Below are 22,077 nucleotides of genomic sequence, written 5' to 3'. Positions count from 1 at the left end.
CTCCTGCTCTTCCTGGGCTGAGGGGGAGTGGGTGTTGGTTGTATCATTACGTGCCTCCTGCTTCTGGTAACAGGTACTTCACACACCTGCTCTTAGTGTGTCTCTTGCTTTCAAAGTTTCGTAAAAGTGAATTCTTTTTAAAAAAGAGTCACAAAATAGAAGTTTCCACCGGAGAGAAAACAAAAGGGGAAGTGCTGCAGTAACCAGGAGCACAAGGGGCCCCCAAAAGATGGCCCGACTGCAGCATCACTGCCTTAATCGTGGCCTCTCCCAGGGCTGCGTGGGGTTCTCTCTTCTTTCCCTCCCTCTGAGGCAGGAGGGAGTTCCTAACCCCATCTCTCTCTTCCCTGGAGGCAGGTGTTACAAAGCATTTGTACATTGTTTCAGGTGTGAGGGTACCTCCCACTCAGGATTCATCCCATTATCCTTTTCAATTTCCACACACTAGGTCCAGCCTGAGGAGCTAATCCAGGCAGGGGAGCAGCAGCTTGGAGTCCTGAGTGGTAGTCCTGACTAGCCTTTCTCTAACGTTACAGTGCCACCTCCCTGCTTTGTCCAGGGTTGTAAGGCCTTCTGTTTCCCTTTGGTGTCACAGAAGAGGAACAGAGTCCCCAAAGCCCATGTGGTCATTTCCCCCAGCATCATTCCCTGGTTCCCACGGGGTCCTCCTGCAGGTGGGGAGAGGGCTCTGGTACTAGCTTTTGAAGGAAATGGGGGCTTCTCATTCTAAGGCCCAGGTCTAGTCCCTCCATCCTGATGTTGCAGGAGGGGCCTTTCTCTCAAGGCCCACCCTTAAGGTTAGTTTAACTCTTGGGTCAAATCCGCCATCTGGACCCAGCCAAGCTTTTCTGACTAAAGAAGCAATAAGAGGCTCTAAGCTGGTCCAGTTCCAAGGACCCTTTCTGCCCTCCTCTGGGTCTCCATGTTCCTCCTGGCGAAGGAAGAACCTGTGCCAGCCCCTTTCCTGTCAGGCCTGTCGAGTGACCAGAGCCCAGGACTGCACGGGTGGAGTGTCCCTGCATCTCCTGCATGAAGCCCCTGCTCTGCAGGCCTCACTCCCCTCAGAACTCTGCTGCCCACCTGCAGTTCCTCAACAGATAAGCCATTCCCACTTCCCCAGAGAAGCAACAAGGCCAAATCTGTACAGGGCCCACCCATGTGGACCAGAGCCAGCCTCATTGCTGTCTGATTTCCAGTTTCACCATGTGTTAGGGGCAAGTGAAGATTGCTCCTGAGAGCAGTCAGGCCAGACTCCATTTTGGAGGAGGGAAAGATGGGGAGGGAGCCAGTTCACCTCAGGATCTGGTCTGGGTTTCTCACCAGCCCTTCCTGTGTGAGGCAGTCGGCCACTGTTCTTGGTCAGCACCAATTCAAGCCATGCCAGGGATCTGCTCACCTGCCAGGTTCAGTTCTTTAATGTGCCTCTTCAGGGACACAGTGTGTCTCTCTGATTGGGCTTCTAAATCAAAAGCCTAATGTTCGTGTCCCTCTCATAGGGGGAGCTTTGGACACAGGACCAGTTTGGAAAGGGTCAGGTAAGAGTTTTCACTCTGCACATTGTAGAGGGGACACTCTGTAGGCCCGTGGGTCCCTTATTATATAGAGAGGTTGAATAAATTTGCCTTTAATTAACTTGGGACCTTCCGTTTAGTTCTTTCCTGCCTCCCAAAGATTTTGACCATTCTGTACGTGTATGAACTCACTTTTGTTAACAGTGGCCCAAAAGCTTCTTTGTGCTAAAAATCATGGGAAATCTTAACGGCATCCAGTCCCTGGGAAACAGATGCCATTCTATTCTGCTACCCCTGCCCTGTTTCCAAGGCCTCGTTCAGCAGGACAGCCCCTGTCAGGCTGTCCCGGGTCCCACGTCCCAGCCAGGCCGAGTGTCTGAGGAAGGTAAGCCTATTTTCCCCTTGACGTTTTCAGTTGGTTACTTCACCAGTGCTGTCCGTCAGTCACTTTGTAAAATGGGGTTTTAGTTCCGCACCTTGTTTAACAGCAAATAGTTATATTTGAGCAGGGGAGGGAAGGCAGAGGTCTGGCCTGCTACCCCATTCCCTCAGTGTAGGGCCTGCCCCTGCAGCAGACCCTCCCAACCCCACAATCTTCTTTGCTTGTAGTTATCCCGAGTTTGACATGTTCCATGTCAGTGTCTCTTGCCCCCTTCAAGAAGCCATTTGGAGGGTGGGGGGGGGTCTGCTTCCCACTGTGCCTGGGCTACGGGATTCTGACTACCTTGCTTACAGATTTCATGGTTTGATAAATTTGTTGTATTCAAAAACTTGAAATATGGGATGCCATTAAGTGTCTGTTTATATTTTTGGAGTATTTGTATTACAATTAATAAAAGCAGGTTTAGCTCCTACTGGTGTGGCTCAGTGGATTGAGTGTCGGCCTGTGAGCAAAAGGATTGCCACTTCAATTTCCAGTCAGGGCACATGCCTGGGTTGCGGGCCAGGTCTCCAGTTTTGGATGCACAAAACAACTACACATTGATGTTTCTTTCTCTCCTTCCTCCCTCTCTACCCCTCTCTAAAAATAAATAAGATCTTCAAAAAAACTAAAAGCGGGTTTAAAAAACCCATCTGGGAATGGGCGCTGCCTCCTGACCCTGCTGTTCATTTGGGCACACCCTTCACCCCTCACTGCCCCTTCTGTCACAGTGGAGCTGGAGTACTATGGCTGGGAGACCGACTGCGGACTCAGCGCTGGGCTTCTGCTCAAGGTTGAAGAAGTCAGGCTACATTAGCTTTTCCCTGGCCCCCAATGGAACCAACTCCATTGCCATCCAGGTGCTTAACAAGCATATGCTTTGTGTCCTATTGACTTCTGGGGATGACCCAGCAGCCCCGGAGGACTTGGAGTCTTCACTCTTGTGTGGTCCTTACTGATGTTCCCAAACCAGGATGCCTGAAACACAGAACCCAGGAAGGGTTTTGGCACATAGTGGGCACTCAAATACTGATTGGACTGCTGTATGATCCTGAGGAGCAAAGCAGGAGGAGTTAATAACACACTCCTGCCACATCTTCCAGATATCTTCTCCCTCTGAGAAATGCCCAGAAGCTTCTCCAGGAGGCGCTTGCCAGCTTGAACATCCCAGGCACTAGGCGAGGAGCTCTGGCCCCTGCCTTCTGTCAGCATAATGCATCCATATCTACGATATGGCAAATTTCATATCCTCCCACCCTCTCCTGCATTATTGATGGGCTATGCACTTTTTAAAAATCAATTAGATCAGGGTGTGGAGCTGGAGTTAAAAAAAAAAAAGCTTTTGAAAGTCTGCTCTTGTTTTGTTGTTTTGAATAGGAACAGATAAAGCTTTCCCTCTGGTTTGAATAAGTCAAGCCCAGGGCTAGGTTGGCTGTGATTGGCCGGGACTAGGAAAATGTGGTTAAGATGCAAACCCAAGCAAATATAACCCAGTGTCTGTGCAGCCATTACTAAGCTCCGGCAGCAGACCTGGAGCTTCCTGCTTTGGGGTGGTTCTTCAGTACCACTGCTGCTGACTTGCCAGCAAACTGGGAAGACGGTGGGAGAGAAGGCAAGGTAAGGTCTGTGGTTTATGGGTGCATGTCCTACTGAACAAGGAAGAAACAAAAGGAAGAGGAGATTGAGATTCCCCTGGCATTTTGTCTTCTTGGATGAGGCTTTTAAGGGGTTGAACCAGGAGCTTGTGACCAGTTTTGCAAATGTCCTGTTGAGAAGCCAAGAACCTTTTGAGATCACTGAACAGATAGGGCACATTTTTTAAAGCTGATGATGAATAAGACCCCTCAGAAGGATGGTATGGGGCAAGGCAGAAGTTAAAACCAGCTTTCTGTTTGGGATCCGTTTATAGTGATACCTCTGTAAGACAATTAAGGGCCATTGGCTTTTAACATGGGATTTCAAAATTGCACCCCACACCAGGGATTTCTACGGTGATCTTAAAGGGTGCTGAATTAATAAAAACTTGGGGAGGAGGGAAGGAATGACCAAGTTTTAGGGAAATTTGTTGTCACAGAAGGAGTCACGTTATTTCTAGGTGTCCCAGTGTGACAGGAAGCCCCTTTGAGCATGTCCTCTCCTGCATTTGGGGGACCCAGGACCAATAAAATCCTTCCTGATTGCTATGTCCCTGCTGGCAAGTGGGACTGCTTTTGGCCTCTTAAGACTCACAGACAGCCCTAATTAATGGCAGTTGGTTTGGCTCTTACCAGGTTGACACTTCTCTGTCTTCAAGGAGTGAATTCATTGGCCCTTGTCCCCCTCACCTAGTTTGGTAACAGCATTTGCTTTCGATGCCTGAAATCTAGGGTCTAAAGAAAACCTGAACAAATATTTCCTGGCAGTTCTCAGCATAGGGTGGGGCGGTGCAAGTTATCAAATTAAGTCCTCAAACATTGGCTGCTCCGAGTCACTGTTCCGCTTTAGTCCTTCCATAGCAGCGGACAAAGGGAGTTTGTTTTTGTGTTTTTGCCAAGATCCATACTAAACTGCGCATGTTCTACAAACCTTGCTTCATCCACCAAACCTGGCTTCATCCACCACGGCACAAGGAAAGAATGGCCAGACATGCACTTCTTAACAAACATAAAGTGCCTCCAGATAGCAAAGCTCCACACAGTTGTTTCTGGATGGGTTTTCATCCTATGAAGATCCATCGAACCTGTCCTTTGCTTCGGAGCATTCATCAATTTTGTATTGTTATCAGATGGTATACTCCTTGAGAGCAAGAACCAGGCATGCATTTTAATTATATAAAGCCCCTATGCGAACCTGGATACTCCTTCAATAGAGATGGTGCATGATCCACACAGACTTCTCTTGACCACTTCCTCCCTCCTGCAACCCAAGGCCCAGCCCTTCACACTGGGCTCCTTAGGGTCTGCGTGGGAGGGGAGAGGAGGGCATCAGCTCACTGGCAGGCCAGACCACGCCCACCCCACCCCCTGTTGGCACCTGCACGCTGTTCCAGGCCCAGCCCTGCCATTTTACTCTCCCTTCTCTTCTGTGAGATACAGGGACCCTATCAGTCGTAAGACAAAAGCAGGATGCGTTGTCCAAGTTTTAAGGTAGTTTACTTTAAAAAGTCTGGCCCTTGTCCCCTGGAAAGTAAAAACTCAAAGAGAAGTCAAAGAGTTGACTGTGGAGAGGAGCTGGGAAGAGTTAGAGGGGATGAGAATGAGAGAAGGCAACCCAACTAAGACACTTTTGACATCAGCTTTTCTCCCCGTGTACCACTGAATTTAGAGAAGTTTAGGAAGGGCTGCAGTATATCAAAATAAAAACAAAGGATTTTAGGATCAAATACAGATTTCATTCTAGTGTGTGATCCTGGGAAAATTATTTAGCCTCTTGGTACCTGTTTTCCTGTAAGATAAAATATATTCAGCTTATGAGAATTAAATGAGATAACATAAAGTGAATCAACATAGGGTCTAACATATTTATCACCCCTTCAGTAAATAATTGTGGCTGTTACCAGAGCTCTTAACACAGAAAGTGGCAAATGGGAAGCAGAACTTCCAGGTGGGGGTCCTTGAGCCTGCCAGGCTAATGATGTGACCTTGGACAACTCGTTTCCCCCGTCACTGTAAAGTAGCACAGGGATGCACCACAGGACATGGCAGGATGACTGCCAAGAGATTTGTAAGTGACGGAAGGAAGGAAGGAAGGAAAGAAGGAAGGAAGAAAGGGAAAAAGGAAGGAAGAAAGGAAGGAAGCTGGGTGAATGCCTGCTGGGAGAGGCCCCACCTCCTTGCTTGCTCTATGATGTTTCAGTCCCAGGAAGACAAGAGCCATGTCTCTGAGCAGCGCCTTCAGGGCTGTGGGCAACGACCCTGGAATCATCATCTGGAGAATAGAGGTGAGCTGTGCTGGAAGCACACCTTCCTCCTCATTCTGAATATGGGGGCAGTCTTGAATCACCCAGATCTCCTACATGACAGTGGTCCAGCCCTCCTTAGTCTCCGGGCTGTGGTTGGGCAGCAGTGAGAGGTGGCATCAAAGTGCATGTTTTCCCACCCTTGACCCCTCCTGGGTGCTCAAAGCAGGTGGGTGGTGGGTGGAGGAAATGTTCTCAGCCTTGGAGAGCAGGGCTCCAGGGAAAATAAGCGTGCCCTTTATTCAGCCATCTGCTCACTGAGTCCGCACTTCCAGTAAATGCCCTGGAGAGATGTGTGTGGCCAGGGCCCACCCAGGAGACTGATACTCCTGGCTACTTCTGACAGAAAAATCTAACCAGTCTTCCTCGGAGGGTTCTGGCTCCTGCAAAGTTGTAGGGTAGGTTTGAGGGCACTGCCCAGATGGGGGCACCACTCATCACTTCTCCCACCTGGACTGGAGCCCCTATGGCTGACCCTGAGCTCCAGCAGTCTATAACGGAGAACTTCCCTGCCCTGGGCAGCCCCACCTGCCACATGTGGACCCCCACCTCCCTGCTCTGAGTTGAGTGGCTGCTGCGTAAGACCCAGAGGTGCCGCCTCACTCCATCCTCCATCTGGAAGAGGGAGCCACAGCCTCCAGCAAGCAGCTCAGAGCTAATGAGAGGCCTTGGGTATTTCCATTGTTTCAAAAACCAATAGATACTAAAAAAGTATTGTACAAAAGTTATGGGGTATTTACCATGTTTTTTATTTATTTATTTTCAGAGACAGGGGAAGGGAGGGAGAAAAAGAGGGAGGGAAAACACTGATGTGTGTTGCCTCTCGCACACCCCCCAACTGGGGACCTGGCCGCAACCCAGGCACGTGCCCTGACTGGGAATCAAACTGATGACCTTTTGGTTTCACAGGCCAGTGCTCAGGGCAACATTTTCACAGTCACACATATTTTACATAGAAATCACACAAGTATGATTGCGGGTTTACCTCACTTGGAGGTAGTGATGAAAATCTACATCTGAAGCCATGGGAACAGCCCTCCTGAGACAAGACAGACATGCAGGTGACATGTCTCCAAATATGGGACACTGAGCTTGGAGCCCCGCACACTGCTGGCACTCACGCCCCAAAGCCCCGCAGAATCTCAGCGTTATGTTCTGTCAGAACTTGGCCAGCACTGGTGGTCAGAGGCAACGGTGCAGCCGCTCCGAGGCAGGGTTTTACAGGAGAGCTTATAGCCAACTCTTTTCCCTGCAACAGTATGGAGGTAGCTCACAAGGCTCCTCTCAGTACAGCAAGACAGGACAAGTCAGGCAGCAAGAAGGAGTACAGGGGTGAGGACAGGCACCCAGATTCAGACTGGGCCATCATACTGAGCTCAGAAGGCAGAAGGTGGCCACATGAATTCTGTAGCTCGCTGCCACACCCTGTAAGGTCAGTGGGGATATCTCCCCTACCTCTCCTCTGCTGCCTGCATCAAATGATGGAAAGGAAAGGCAGGCTTGGGGGGAGGGGGAGGAAGGGGAGAATTCAGCCTGTGCACATTCCTTGTCCTTCCAGAAAATGGAGCTGGTGCTGGTGCCCCTGAATGCCCATGGCAACTTCTATGATGGGGACTGCTACGTCATCCTTTCGGTGAGCACTGTTCCTGCCACCCCATTCCCACAAGCTTCTCCCCTGAGAGCCAGGTTCCACTGAGGGATCTGCCATTGATGCTAATCAGGCCCCTGGTATCCACCTTGACTCTTTCTCGGTGTTGTACAAGACAGGCCTCCAGTTTGACCATTTTTTAAAATTTATTTATTTTTAGAGAGATGGGGAGGGAGGGAGAAAGAGAGGAAGAAATACATTGATGAGTGAGAGAAACATTGATCAGCTGCCTCTCACACACTCCCAGCTGGGGACCTGGCCTGTAACCCCAGCATGTGCCCTGACCGGGAATCAAACCTGTAACCTTTCGCTTTGAGGGACTATGCTCAACCAGCTAAGCCAGGCTTGTCAGGGCCAGTTCGACCATTTTTAAAGGCCATTCTTAGGTGTGTGTATGTGGGCGTCAGAGGGTGGGGGTGGGACCCTCAGTCTGAACCTGGGTAAGTAGCTCACAAACAGTACCTCTCCCTGGGGAGGGAGCAGACTCCAGAGTAAAGCGGGGTTGAGGAAGGCTAGATAGTTCAGGCCATTTCTGGCCCTACAGTGCTCTTTCTAGTTGAGGCAGCAATACCCCCATGAACAGCGCTGATAGAGAGGCGCAGAAGTGCAGGTCAGCGCTGTGCCAGCCGCTGAGCGCAGGGAACAGTGCGGGGAGCAGCACAGTGAGTCTCCAGTCCAGGCTGGAAAAGGTCCCCACTGCTCCCATTTATTTTGAGAACAATAAGCTGTCAACTTTTCCCAAATGTGGGGGCAATCGGGGCTGCCAGAGCGTGAACCACATGGCAGGTCCGCACAGGGGCCACTGCAGGGAGGGAGAAAGGTCAGGACACAAGCCACTGTATGCTGCACTCTTCCCATGCCAGAGGGGCCAGCACCAAAGGGGAAGCTGGTCCCTGACGTGATCTCTCTGGCTGCATCTCAGACCCGGAGAGTGGGCAGTCGCCTCTCCCAGGACATCCACTTCTGGATTGGGAAGGACTCCTCTCAGGATGAGCAGAGCTGTGCAGCCATCTACACCACGCAGCTGGATGACTACCTGGGGGGCAGCCCCGTGCAGCATCGAGAGGTCCAGGACCACGAATCCGACACCTTCCGCGGCTACTTCAAGCAGGGCATCATGTGAGTCGTTATGTACAGAGTGAGGACAAGAACAGCAGTTTACCAAAAAGGAAACCCAAAGGGCCAATCAGTGTATGAAGAAAGTAATCAAAGAAATGTAAATCAAAACACAGCTATCATTTCCATCTACTAGAATAGCACAAATCTGAGAGCTAGGTGGTGCCAACTGTTGGCGAGGTTGTGGGGAAATAGGAGCCCCCGTGCCTTGCTGCTGGCAGGGAGGACTGGCACAGCATTCCACAGAGTAATCTGCCCCTGAGGGAAGCCCACTTCTGGGTATATAACTCAAAGGAATCTTCATGGACCCAGCTCCATAAGGGCACATGAACCAGAATGTTCTCAACAGTATCACTAGTGATGGTGAAAGCTGCAGGCAATTTAGAAGCCCAGCACTGGGAGACTGGACAGGAAAAAATACTCCATGACAACAGGAGTACTTTGCAGGAGCTGGAAGCAATGGATTAGATACGTACCTAACATGTAGACAGAGTTTAAAATCATGGTGTTTAGTGAACATAGTAAGAAACAGCCTTGAGATATGCAACAGAATGCAAATTCCTGTTTTTAAAAAAATACACGCTCTTTCATGCTGTGTGGTCTTTATCGCTGATGTTCCCTTTGTCTTGAGCACCAGTTCCTTGTTGGTTCCTATTCCTCTTAATACCTCTGCTAGAATGTTGCTCCTTCTGAGAAGCTTGCCCTGACCACTCTGTCAAGAAGCCTACTACCTCTGTGTCTACCTCTGTGGCAGCAATTACTACCATCCTACATTTACCTTGCTTAACTACTGCATCTGTGTAATTCACCACTGTCTCCCCTGTACCTAGCACATAGCAGGTGCTCAGTAAATAACTAAATGGATGTTCCCTTAGCTACAAGAAGGGAGGTGTGGCCTCTGGGATGAAACATGTAGAGACCAACACCTATGATGTGAAGCGGCTGTTACATGTGAAGGGGAAGAGAAACATAAGGGCCACTGAGGTAAGTCCTGCCCTCTCTGTTCTGGGCCCAGGGCCTCTCTACCTGGTACCTAAGAATTCCTCCTGAATGTCTTCCTCCAGGTGGAAATGAGCTGGGACAGTTTTAACCGAGGTGATGTCTTCTTGCTGGACCTCGGGAAGGTTATCATCCAGTGGAATGGTCCAGAGAGCAACAGTGGGGAGCGCCTAAAGGTACAGCTCTTTCCAGCCTTCCCACTCTCTACTCTCCCTCTGGCCTGGCCATAGGGCTTGGCTGTCTCAGGTGCTCTTTCCTTCTCCCTTCCTCGCCAACTTTTCCCTGAGATTCCAAGCGGGACCCCTGCCTTGGAGTAGAATCTGTTTTAGAAAGAGGCCAAGTGTGTGAGTCTGTGAGGCACCCCTGGGCTCCTTAGCATCAGAATAACTCCTGTCTGGGACCTAGGCTGCTTCTCCCAAAGCCATCAGGCAGAACTAAGAGCAGGGGCCAGAGGAGCTGAGTTTCCATGGGTTTCTTCGACAGGCTATGCTTCTCGCAAAGGATATTCGGGACAGGGAGCGAGGGGGCCGCGCTGAAATAGGAGTGATTGAAGGAGACAAGGAGGCGGCAAGCCCAGAGCTGATGAAGGTCCTTCAGGACACCCTCGGCCGACGTTCTATTATCAACCCTGCAGTCCCAGATGAGACCACAGATCAGCAGCAGAAATCAAGTGTCGTGCTCTATCAGTGAGTAGTTAAACCTGGCTGCTGGTTGGAAGCTAGGACAAGGGGAAGGTGTCCCCTAGAAGACTAGGCACTTCTGCTTGACTCTTCATTTTGGGTGCCAGACTGCAGCTTTCTTTTAGTCTTTCTCAAATGCATCTTCTTGATAGAGCTTGGTGTTCTAATTCAAGGAGGCAGCTACCACCTGTTCTTATCAGCAACTCTTCCTGGTCTCTTGGGGAAACTGTTCCTTTACTTGGAACTATACATGCACAGGGATGTGGATAAGATAATATTTGGAGAGAGACACACAAAAGTCTCCTCTAGAGAAGAGAGACCCTCACACTCCCATCTGCATTCAAGCCACATCTGTCACAGAAAGTCAAACTCTACGTAGAAACTCCATACTAAAACAAAGCCAGGAAAATATCAAATGACTATGAAATGGATGGTGCTAAGGATGGAGCTTAAGAGGAAGCAGTGGTGGGAGGTGGGCCACAGGACTTGTGGCAGAGCAGGAGGCCCCCTTACCAGGGAAGGTGGGGGCAGTGGTGATGTTAGAGGAAGCTCAGGGTTAGCCTGGAAAAGTGACTATTAGCCGAAGTCTAGCCCCACCCTTATCAGGAGATGGAAGGGAGGTCGGGGCAGGGAAAAAAAAAAAAAAAGACTATGAAATGCTTTGTAGAAGAGAAGGCACAGGCTAACCTCTCCCTTTTCCAGTGTCTCCGACTCAGCTGGACAGCTGGTGGTCGGAGAGGTAGCAACAAGGCCTCTGGTCCAGGATTTACTGAACCACGATGTAAGTAGAGCTTGGGTGTGCTTGGTGTGGGGTGATCACACCTGGCTTCAGAGGCAGGCCCTGGGCAAAGTGTAACCACTTCCTCCCTGACTGCTTCAGGACTGCTACATCCTGGACCAAAGTGGAACCAAGATCTATGTGTGGAAAGGAAGAGGAGCCACCAAGGTTGAGAAACAGATGGCCATGTCTACAGCCCTGGTAAGAGCTACAGATGTGTAATATTGTCCAAAAATTATGTCAGTAACACTTCAGATGTGCTCAGAGAGCCATACTAGGCATTTGAGTGTATAACACTGCAGATATATACATGGACTTTGACGTCAAACAAACTGGGATTCAAATCCAGGTTTAATACCATCTCCTGGGGTTGTTAAGATTAAATAACATTTGTAAAGCATTCAGAACAGTACTTGGTATATGTTACTATTATTATTTTTTAAAGATTTTATTTATTTATTTTAGAGCTGGGAAGGGAGGAAGAAAAAGAGAGGGGAACATCAATGTGTAAAAGAAACATCGATCGGTTGCCTCTTGCATGCCCCCCAACAGGAGACCTGGTCCGCCACCCAGGCATTTGCCCTGACCAGGAATCAAACCAGTGACCTTTGGGTTTGCAGGACACTGCCCAACCCATGAGCCACACCAGTCAGGACGGTGGATGTTATTATTGAAAAGGATAGATACCATTTATCAAAGTTAATGGCCCTGTCCTCAAAGAGCTTATGATATTGTGCAGACCCATTCAGATGAACCCAGCAGGATGCACTTAAGAAAGCAATAAATGAGCAAATGAATGTGAAACAAAGTCAGGAGAATACATGAGTGTGGAAAGAACAGAGTATAGAGGATCATGCAAAAAAACTAATAATCATGACAAGCCAATCAAGAGATGGCAAAATGTTCAGCTCAGTCCTTTCCCTGAGTCAGGTAAGTTTGTCCCCAGACGGAAGTGAGTCAGGATTTGACTCTCCGTCCCAGAAGGAGGAAGGGAGCAATCCTACCAGTTGGCTTCAAAGGGGTGCATTCCCTGACTGACCTGCCTTTCGGGGGCTGGGCGGGTTGTCTACAGAACTTCATCAAGATGAAGGGCTACCCCAGCGGCACCAACGTGGAGACTGTCAACGATGGTGCTGAGTCAGCTATGTTCAAGCAGTTGTTCCAGAGGTGGTCAGTGAAGGCACAGACCACAGGCCTGGGGAAAACATTCAGCTTTGGTAAAATTGGTAAGATTGTCCCAAACTGTCTTCTCACTGCTCGGACTCCAGAAAGGCAGGCACGGATGCTTGTCACTCACTTGGCTTCTCCCAACCCCTTCTCAAGCAGCTAAAGTTTTCCAAGATAAATTTGATGTGACTCTGCTGCACACCAAACCAGAGGTAGCTGCCCAGGAAAGAATGGTGGACGATGGCAATGGAAAAACTGAGGTAAGCCTAATGATGCCCATCTCAGGGCAGGCAGGCAGCACTGGCCCTCCTGGCTATCCTGCTGTAGAGGAGCAGGTGAGTCCGTGTCTGCTTTGCTTTCATCTTCATCTCCAGTGCCTAGAATTCTCCAAGAGGTGTCTGTGTCTGCAGTTTTTCCACAAGTCTTCAAGGAAGTGAAAGGCAGATACCCCGGTGACCTGTCAATAACTCACCTGGCAGGTCTATTCAAATCATCTCTGAGCTGTGATGGGGAGGTGCCTGACCAGGAACAATCCAGTTCTCCTACAGATTCAAATCATGCAAATGTGATGAGCCCTCACCACTGGGAAAGCAGCAGCAGAGGGGGCAGGGAGACTGAGTGGACAGATGTTAGTGCCTCACATGGGGATTCTCTGCTAACCACGTCCCCGGACCCCATTCCCTCAGGCAGCTGTCTCTTCAAATAGGACCCCCATCGCTGGGGAATTGTGTCTCCTATGCCCAGGTCTGGAGAATTGAAAACCTGGAGCTGGTCCCGGTGGAGCATAAGTGGTATGGCTTCTTTTATGGGGGAGACTGCTACCTGGTTCTCTATACATACGAGGTTTATGGGAAGCTGCGTTACATCTTATACATCTGGCAGGTAGGCCTGGGGCGGGCTCTTAGCTTTCAGAGAGGATGCTTCCTCTGGCCACTGAGCTGGAGACAGGGGCGGCAGCAGCCCACTCCTCCCATCACCACTGCAGGGCCGCCACGCCTCACAGGATGAACTGGCAGCCTCAGCATACCAGGCAGTGGAGGTGGATCGCAAGTTTGACGGGGCCCCTGTGCAGGTTCGGGTTACCATGGGGAAGGAACCACGCCACTTCATGGCCATCTTCAAAGGAAAGCTGGTTATTTTTGAGGTGAGAACCCTCAAATCAAGTTACATCATGAGCTAGAATGCTCAGAACTGACAAGCCAGCAGGGGCTACAGTGAAGGAGGGGAGGGGTGGGGAGCAGGCCTTGGGGTAGACATGGACCATGGGTTAATCTAAGACACTAAAGTGAATCCCAACTGCCCAGGACTTCAAGTCCAAACCACTGCCTGATTAATGTTCAAGGTCTTTCATAATCTGACCCATATTACCTGGGTTGGTGCATTACCCTCAGCTCCCTAACCTACACACTCCACTCATCAGGTGGGTCTCCCTCACTAGACCTCATATGCGCCATATCATTCCCTGTCCACCTCCCTCACCAAATGTGCCCCTTCAGATTCAAGTCCTCCTTCTTCCATGAAGCCCTGACTGAAGCACTACCAAAAATGTACAATGCCACATGCTTGATATACACAAGTCTGTGGTCAAGTCCTAGTCTTGTCATTTATTAGACAGGTTCCTAAGATTCAGTTTCCCCATCTGCACTGTGGGATACCTTCAGTTACTTAGAGGATCAATGAAATAATGTACACGGGCACCAGCCACAAAGCCTGGCCTATAATAGCGGTCTCAGAATGAAAGCTAACATTATTGGTACCATAAGTCCAGCTCACCCCAACCCCTGCCAGTTAGCCTACAAGCTCCTCAAGGGCAAAGACAGTGTCAAATACATCCATGTTTTCTGCAACAGCTAGCCCAGTGCTCTGCTCACATGGTCTGCCTTAAATCCAGACTCTGCTTCTCTCCTTCTCTCTAGGGTGGGACTTCCAGGAAGGGAAATGCTGAGCCGGAACCTCCAGTAAGGCTCTTCCAGATTCAAGGAAATGACAAATCTAACACCAAAGCAGTGGAGGTTCCAGCCTTCACCTCCTCCTTAAACTCCAATGACGTCTTTCTGCTGCGGACCCAGGCAGAGCACTACCTGTGGTACGGCAAGGTAGGATGGCTGGGCCCAGTGGTTGCACCAGCCTAGCACCCACCCTCTGGTCAGCAAGGGCAAAGGAACTAAAGAGTAGGCTGGGAAGGTCCACAAAAAGAGGAGTCTTTTCCCTAAAGGATCTTCAAAAGAACTGCCAACATTCCCCACAATTGGGCCTCCAATTAAAAAGTCAATGACAGCACTGCCCACTCATACCCAGGAAATATTCCATAAACTTCTCAATGGACAGGGGCTGAATTACCTCCGAACAAAAACACTAAAAATGTGTATCTCCATAAAAAAATCACTGAATTGTCTTACAAAAGAGAATTAAACAGGAAAAGCTCACCATCGTTAGTCATTAGGGAAATGCAAGTGAAACCCAGTGAGGTGCGACTACACACTTACTAGAATGGCTAAAAAGTTTACAATATCAAGTGCAAGTGAGGATGCAGAGCAACAGGAACTCTCACATTGCTGGTGGGGATGCAAATATGGCCTCTGAAAAACCACCTGTCTCATAAAACATACACTTACCACATGATCCAATAATCCCACTCCTGGGCATTTACCCATGGGAAATAGAGACCTGTCTTCACACAGAAACCCAAACACAAATGTTTATAGCACATAGCACCTTTATTCACAATTACCAAAAACTGGAAGCAATTCAACCAGAGAATGGATAAAGTGTTGCCTCCATACAGTGAATACTACTCAGCAACACAAAGAACAGTCCGTCGATACCCACAGCTAAGGGTGATAATAAGTGGAAGCAGCCAGATTCAAAGGCTACATAGCATATGATTCTGTTATGATCCCCTGGAAAAAGCAAAACTACTGTGATGGAGAGCAGAGTAGTGGCTGCATGAAGTTAAGGGTTTGGAAGGGTTTGAGACACAGGGGTAGCCTGGGTGAATTTTTTGCAGGGCGAGGCGTCTGTTCAGATTCTTTGTTGTTGTGGTAACATGATTCTATGTCAAGACTCAGAACTGTATGCAAAAAAGAGTGAACTTTCTTGTATGTAATTTAAACAATGTTTATATTTTTCTCTTAAAAAAAATCAAAAGTAGGTGCTAAAATTTCATCCGCAACCAAAACAAAGGTGACTTCTGTCAACATCCATGGTGGGTTTCAGAGTCCAGTTCTGTTCTTTGCCACCATATTGCTTTCCACCCCCCAACCCCGAACCCTTCCCAGCACTAGAACAAACCTATTTCCATGTCTGACAGTACTGTGGCTTGGTCGCTGACCCTGGCTACACTAAGCTATTAGTCTCAGCAGCTTTTTTTCCACATCAACATGGTCATGTGCTATTAACATCTGTGTTCTCCTCACCCTACACTCAGGGCTCTAGTGGGGATGAACGGGCAATGGCTAAGGAACTGGCCAGGCTTCTCTGTAATGGCACGGAGGATGCTGTGGCTGAGGGCCAGGAGCCCCCTGAGTTCTGGGACCTGCTGGGAGGGAAAGCTCCCTATGCCAGCGACAAAAGGTATGGGACCACAGCATCCCCTTCTCTTGGCTCCCCCTGCCTTCCAAGCTTGTGAACTGCACATGATTTCTAAGCAGCTCAGTTCCCCTAAATGCACTGCATTGCAGACTACAGCAGGAAATCCTAGATGTCCAGTGCCGTCTCTTTGAATGTTCCAATAAGACTGGCCACTTCACTGTCACTGAGATCACAGACTTCACCCAGGATGACCTGAACCCAGATGATGTGATGCTTCTGGACACCTGGGACCAGGTAAGACACAGTCAGAGTGCTTGGAACTAATGACGAAGGTCCCTACAGTTTTGATTATTTTAATGTAGTAACTCTCCTGCAAAGATAAACCCAAGGAAACCCTGGACCATCCCCAAGTCAATCAAACAATGGTGACCAACAAGAAAGTCTGCTTTTTGCCAGGGTTGGAGAGAACAGAATGTTGTTTAAAACTCACCATCCTGGGAATTTTCCCACCTTGCTCTGGGAAAATCAGGTCATCCTATCATCAGGCACTTCTTTTTCTCAGGATCAATAGCAGCAGGCTCCACACCCAGAGATATGGATCTCTTAGGTACAAAAGGGTGGAAAAGGGATATTTTCAAGGCAACCCATCCTGACATCCATCTTCTTCAATTCAGCTCAGCAAACATCTTCAGTACCTCCCCTGTTCTAGTCACTGTGCTAGGTGTGGGGTCACCAAGGTGAAGAGTGTCATCATGTTCTGAGACTTGACAGGTTGATGGAGGGAGGGGGAACATAAAGCATCGTTTATTATGATGGAGGTACATACAAAGGTGCCATGGGAGCACAGTTTAGTGGCTCAGAGAGGACTTCCTGAAGAGGATGGCTCCGAGGCTGACTCCCAAAGGATAAGCAGGCATTAATCAGGTAAAAAGGGCATTTTGGGCAAAGGAAATAGCACAAGTAAAAGCAAGGCATGAAACAGACTAGTATACAGGGAGCTACAAATAATGTTATCAGAACATAAGACAGAGTTAAAGAGCACCCTAGAGATGGGCTGAAGAAGTAGGTACAGACCTTACCTACCGTGTGAAGAAATTTGAGATTTATCCTCCGAAGCTACTGAAATTTAAGCAGGTGAGTGACAAGGTCAGACTGTGCTTCAGACAGAGCCTCCCAGCAAGTGTAGGAGAGGAGGGGCGGAGGTGAGAACAAAAGAGGACTGTGCTGGGAGGCCAGGCGGTGGGCTACTGTAATAGTCCAGTAAGAGCTGCTGTGGGGAGCAGGGATGGACGGGTGGTGACCGACCTGACAAGTGCGCTGGCAGCCCTGGTAACTCACTGGGTGTGGGGGGTACCTAGGATGACTCCCAGGGTGTGGCCTTAGAACTGACTGGGTGGGTGCCACTCACCAAGAATGAGGACACAGGCACAAGTTTAGAAAAGAAGAGCTACACTTTGGGGGTGTTAATAGTTGAGCTGCTTGAAGAAAGCCCAGAGGAGGTGTTTTGCAAGAAGTTGGATTCAGGAAGTTGAGGTTCAGAGAAAGAGCTCAGGACTGGAAATGTGGATGTGGGAGATACACATGACAATTAAAACCTCAAATCCAGATGATTCTCAGAAAAGCTCTCTCTGCTGAGGCCGTGAATTGCTGAGGGGTATGGTAGGGCAGTGTTTATGATCTAGTACATAGTCCTCGTTGTGAGTGCATTAACAAATATTCAGTCTCGACCACCACAGGTGTTCTTGTGGATTGGGGCCGAGGCCAATGCCGCAGAGAAGGAGAGAGCTCTCGCTACAGCCCAGGAGTACCTGCACACTCACCCCAGTGGCCGAGACCCTGACACACCGATCCTGGTCATTAAACAGGGGTTTGAGCCTCCCATCTTCACAGGCTGGTTCTTGGCTTGGGACTCTCACCTTTGGAGTGTAAGAATGGGGAGAATGGGGAAGAGGTTCTACTGTTAGGGAGCTCAGCGGGAAGCTGGGGTACTCAGGGGCTGAGTAAATCCAAGTCCACATTTCCCTTACCCCCTGTCTCCTCCCCGCTTTTTACTTTTCTTTCCTTTCCCACTCTCAACAGCACGAAGTCCAGTTATAGAAGTCACAGTTTGTTTCAGGAATAAGCAGCCTGTATGAGTAATAATCTTTTCTAGCTTTACAGTTATCCTGACAGCTAGGGTAAACATTGTTTCCCATGTTACAGATGAGGAAGCTTAGAGAAGTTATTTGTCTAAAGTCACAATTGTGCAATTTTCTGACTTCCAGTCAACTGCTTTGTCTTGTATGGAGGATTGAGGGACCACCAGCAAAGAAGCATATTATGTTTATGTACTTTCCAGTCCTGCATGGGCCCAGAAGGAGAGATTTTCCTTTTTGCTTATCCCTGAAATATCTTCTGATTCCCTAGCATTTTTGCCTTTCTCAAGGGTACAGACTGGGCCTGAGATGGCCCTCCCTTATATATATATGCAGCACCCCATCTTATGTTTTCTATCTCTTCTTTTCAGGCGGGGAAATCATATGAACAGTTAAAAGAAGAGCTGGGAGATGCTGCTGCTATCACGAGAATCACTGCTGTGAGTTTCTTAGAGGAGCAAGTCACACAGGCAACCAGAGCCAGAGACAAACAGCAAATGCTACAGACGCCACATGGGTGAAATCCTACCATGTTCTTCTTAGTATCACTCTAGTGGTCTGCCCTGATATGAAGGTTGTTTTAATCAGTAGAAAAGCAGGTCTCATCGAGTCCAGTTCCTTATTTTACCATCCTCCAGAATTTAGAACAGACTTGCTGTTTAAAAAAAACAACAACAAAAACTAATTTTATTGTTCAACTCTGCCATTGAGGACAGATTAAATTTACTGGCAGCATTTTTCAGAATAAGTTTCTAACTGATATGTTGATCAGTTTCTGATGGTGGAGTTCACAGAAATTCAGGGCCATTACCCCTATTTTAATGGCTGCAAGAAGTGGAGCTGCTGGCCAGGAATTCAACAGCAATTTAACATCAGGATGAGTGCATGGCACCAGCTGTCCAAACCAAGTGGCAATTTTGTCCTTTGTGCTCTACAAATTCAAGATGCCAAAGCTAATGGTGATGTGGTATCTTTAAAATGTATTGAAAAAAAGTATGACTTCAATTTAAAGTTATGCAGAGGCTGGAAATGTAGAGCCTAAGTGAGGTGCCAAGAAAAGGGATGTGATCACAATATTTAAATAAGATTTAAGCACAGCCTTTATGCCAAACTGGCTATACAGGATTTACCTTAAAATTATTCAGTCAGCTTTTCCAAGGACCACAAAATCTGAGTATTTTAGATTCACAGATGACTCTGACAGGTTTGGGACAATTGTTCTAAAAGATAATTAGAGAAGGTAAAGTGGTATAAACCAAAATTTTCATATTATATTCATAGAACTTCAACTGCACAGACCTGAACAGTTTTTTACCCTTTGTCTACGCTTTAATCTTATCTTACCTAGGACATGAAAAATACAACCCTCTTCCTGAATTCTGAGATAAAATATTACCCTATAGAAGTTCTATTGAAAAACCAGAGCCAAGAGTTGCCTGAGGATGTGGACCCTGCCAAAAAGGAAGTGAGTAGCTGAAGGAACTGTGTCTGATATAAGCAGAGCGCTCCATGAGTAAAGCGTCTGTCTCAATATATGGCCTAGGACAGTTCTGAAACACTGTAAGCACTCAACAGATATTTGAGCTACCCGGGAGCTCAAGCCAAAAAACCAGGGCTCCTTCTTGATACTTGATTCTCACCTCCTACTCAATCCATCACCCTCTGTCCACTCCTCTCTATCTCTCTGGTCCAGCCGTCATGGACTACTGCAATAGTCCTCCAACTGGTTTCCACACCATCCATACAATCTGTTCCCCACATAACAACCAACAGCGTTTAAAAACAGATGACACGCTTGTATTTAAAACACCTTGAATGGCTTCCTACTGCACTTAAGAATCCAGAATCCTTTCCATGGCCTCCAAAGCCCTACCCAATCTGACACCTGCCCCCTTGATTTCATCCCACACGCCACTGCCCTTTTCACTTAGCCCCCTTTAGCCAGAGGCTGCTTTTCCTCAAACATGCTCATTCCAGCCTTAGAGCCTTTACACTTGCTATTACTCCTGCCTGAAAAAAAAAAAAAACATAACAGAGCCATCTCCTTCCCATTTCTTAGGTCTCAGCTCCAAGGTCACCTTCTCAGGAAGGACTTCCCTGACTCCCCTACCTAACACTGCTTCCCTCACCACCCTCTAGTCCCTCTATACTTGTTCATTTTCTGTATCCCCCTCTAGAAATATCCTTAAGAGCAAGGACCTTATCTGTCTCATTCACCATAGTCTCAGCTTTTCACCTAAAATAGTGCCTGGCAGATAGTAGGCAATTGTTAAGTTTTGACTGAATGAATTAACATATTTATATTGAATGAATAAATTTATTCTCCTTTTAAAGGATTTGATTTGGGAAGGGTCTCTAGATTTTCCACAATATCTTATCTAACCAACTCTTGACTACTGGACTCTACAACTTTCTTGAAAACAGGGGTCATATTTTAATAATTTTAACTTGGATAGAAAATATTCATTAAACATCAATAAATCAATGTTAGGAGAATTTTATGCTCTCAACAAGATCTTGTATTTGAAGATATCTGGATAAAAATGGCAGATAAGGGCATAGAGCAAGGAAAACCATCACTCAGTTTATGTTTAGTTCTCCATTTAGCCAAAACCTAATGTCTACAATTCATATATAAATATATCCAGTTCCTTGTCCTTCTGGCAAGAAATTGGTGCCAGGTGAAACTGTGAGAACAGTTGATCCAGCCAGCTCTACCACCTGGAAAACTCTCCAGTGACTAATTTAAGTCCTTTACAGACTTTCTGAACATGTATCCTGCTTCCCTCTTCAAGGACCTGCCCTTCTCAGCCCCACTCTCCCAAACGCTGTTGGCACGGACAGGTGCCACATCTTCCTTCTAACTGGAAACTCTGTTTTCTCTCTTAGAATTACCTCTCTGAACCAGACTTTGTTTCCGTGTTTGGCATCACACGAGAGCAATTTGCTGCTCTGCCTGGTTGGAAACAGCTCCAGATGAAGAAAGAAAAGGGGCTTTTCTAAGGCAAGGCCACAGAAAAGAGCAGATAGTGCCAATATCAGGAAAGAATTTATCTACCAGTTGTTGCCTAACAGGCAGCTGCTTAATGTAGATAAAACAGTGCCTGAAATTACAGCATGCTCTCCCTTTCTCTCATCCCTGCATTCCTTAGTTGTTATATCCCTAAAATGTTAACTATCCACTTTTTGATTTTTGTGGTCTTCTGGCTAAAGCCTCAGCGGAAAGCACTAAAACTACATAATTTGGAGAAGTCAAAAGTAAGAGAACAAAAAAGAAAAGAAAAATGAAATTTTACATATCCTCCAGTGAGGATTAAGAAAAAAAAGTTAAGAACAAAAAGAAAAACAAAGTTTAAAGTGTTTAATATTAAGGCAAAAACCTAAGTTTTCAATTTTAACATTGCTATTTTCAAAACCTATTTAACCTACAAATCACTGAAGTGAATCACATGTATACCCCAAAGCCAAAATCCAAATGCCCAGAACTGTATATGTCAGGCGTTTTAACTCTTCAAATAAAGATATCTGTATGAGCAAAAGGTAGTTCTTTTCAGTATTATAGGTTTGCCTATTACAGTAATTATCTGAAGTATTGTTGGAAGAAATGTCTCAGTATGAGGGAAGGAAAGAGGCACTATTGCGTGAGCTCTCTAGATAACTGTACCACTGTTAAGTCCTGTTTCTGGCAAAGAGTGCCAAAATCTGCTTTACAGCTGTACAGGAAACCTCAGTCTCCACCCACCCACACCCCATTATCCAAAAGAGAAATAGGGTCATGTGTTATTAATTTCAGTAATTAGGCCAGAACTAGTGTGTTTACCACCGCAGAGAGCCTTCAAAGCATACTACAGACATCAACAAATGAACCACATTTTCCAAACAACTCTTAAGTTTGAGTCAACAATTCCAAAAGAGTCCATGTGGCAGGGGGAATCTAACTGGGAAGTTTCAGGATAGAAGTACAGTCCAAAGCATCATAAGAGAGTTCCATGTCACAGAAGAAGTAAGACAGAATGAGTTAGAATTTTTAGGGACACCATAATAAATCCATGTTGAAGGGAACATATTGAAGCCTGTTTTCCCAGACACTGTCGGTCACTTCAATAAGGCCCACCGTTGTTTTCTTAAACTTGTCATAAGGAAGACACAAAAAA

General features: G+C 47.4%; 1 protein-coding gene and 1 long non-coding RNA gene across 2 annotated transcripts; one reads left to right on the top strand and one right to left on the bottom strand.

Annotated features, from left to right (window-relative positions):
- The first annotated feature begins 3,452 nt into the window (after positions 1 to 3,452).
- Positions 3,453 to 21,462, top strand: AVIL (advillin). Its single transcript, XM_090273523.1, is given in 20 exon segments — positions 3,453 to 3,549; positions 5,767 to 5,851; positions 7,428 to 7,502; positions 8,440 to 8,636; positions 9,509 to 9,617; positions 9,698 to 9,808; positions 10,116 to 10,318; positions 11,015 to 11,093; positions 11,193 to 11,291; positions 12,163 to 12,411; positions 12,413 to 12,517; positions 13,002 to 13,139; positions 13,243 to 13,401; positions 14,174 to 14,353; positions 15,685 to 15,830; positions 15,938 to 16,082; positions 17,525 to 17,713; positions 18,295 to 18,363; positions 19,272 to 19,388; positions 20,813 to 21,462. Coding segments are annotated over 19 exon segments (2,550 nt in total). The 5' UTR covers positions 3,453 to 3,549; positions 5,767 to 5,785; the 3' UTR covers positions 20,927 to 21,462.
- Positions 15,386 to 19,148, bottom strand: LOC150012033 (uncharacterized). Its single transcript, XR_016510491.1, has 4 exons — positions 19,054 to 19,148; positions 18,453 to 18,578; positions 17,609 to 17,704; positions 15,386 to 16,388 (listed from the first exon to the last, which is right to left on the bottom strand). It is a non-coding gene; the product is annotated as an uncharacterized LOC150012033 (long non-coding RNA).
- Positions 21,463 to 22,077: the final 615 nt, after the last annotated feature.

Source organism: Furipterus horrens, unplaced genomic scaffold (assembly GCF_987537825.1).
Source record: "Furipterus horrens unplaced genomic scaffold, mFurHor1.1.pri manual_scaffold_4, whole genome shotgun sequence".
Lineage (NCBI taxonomy): Eukaryota > Metazoa > Chordata > Mammalia > Chiroptera > Furipteridae > Furipterus > Furipterus horrens.
The sequence above is the reverse complement of the archived record's forward strand: the minus strand, read 5'-3'. Positions and strand labels throughout refer to the sequence as shown.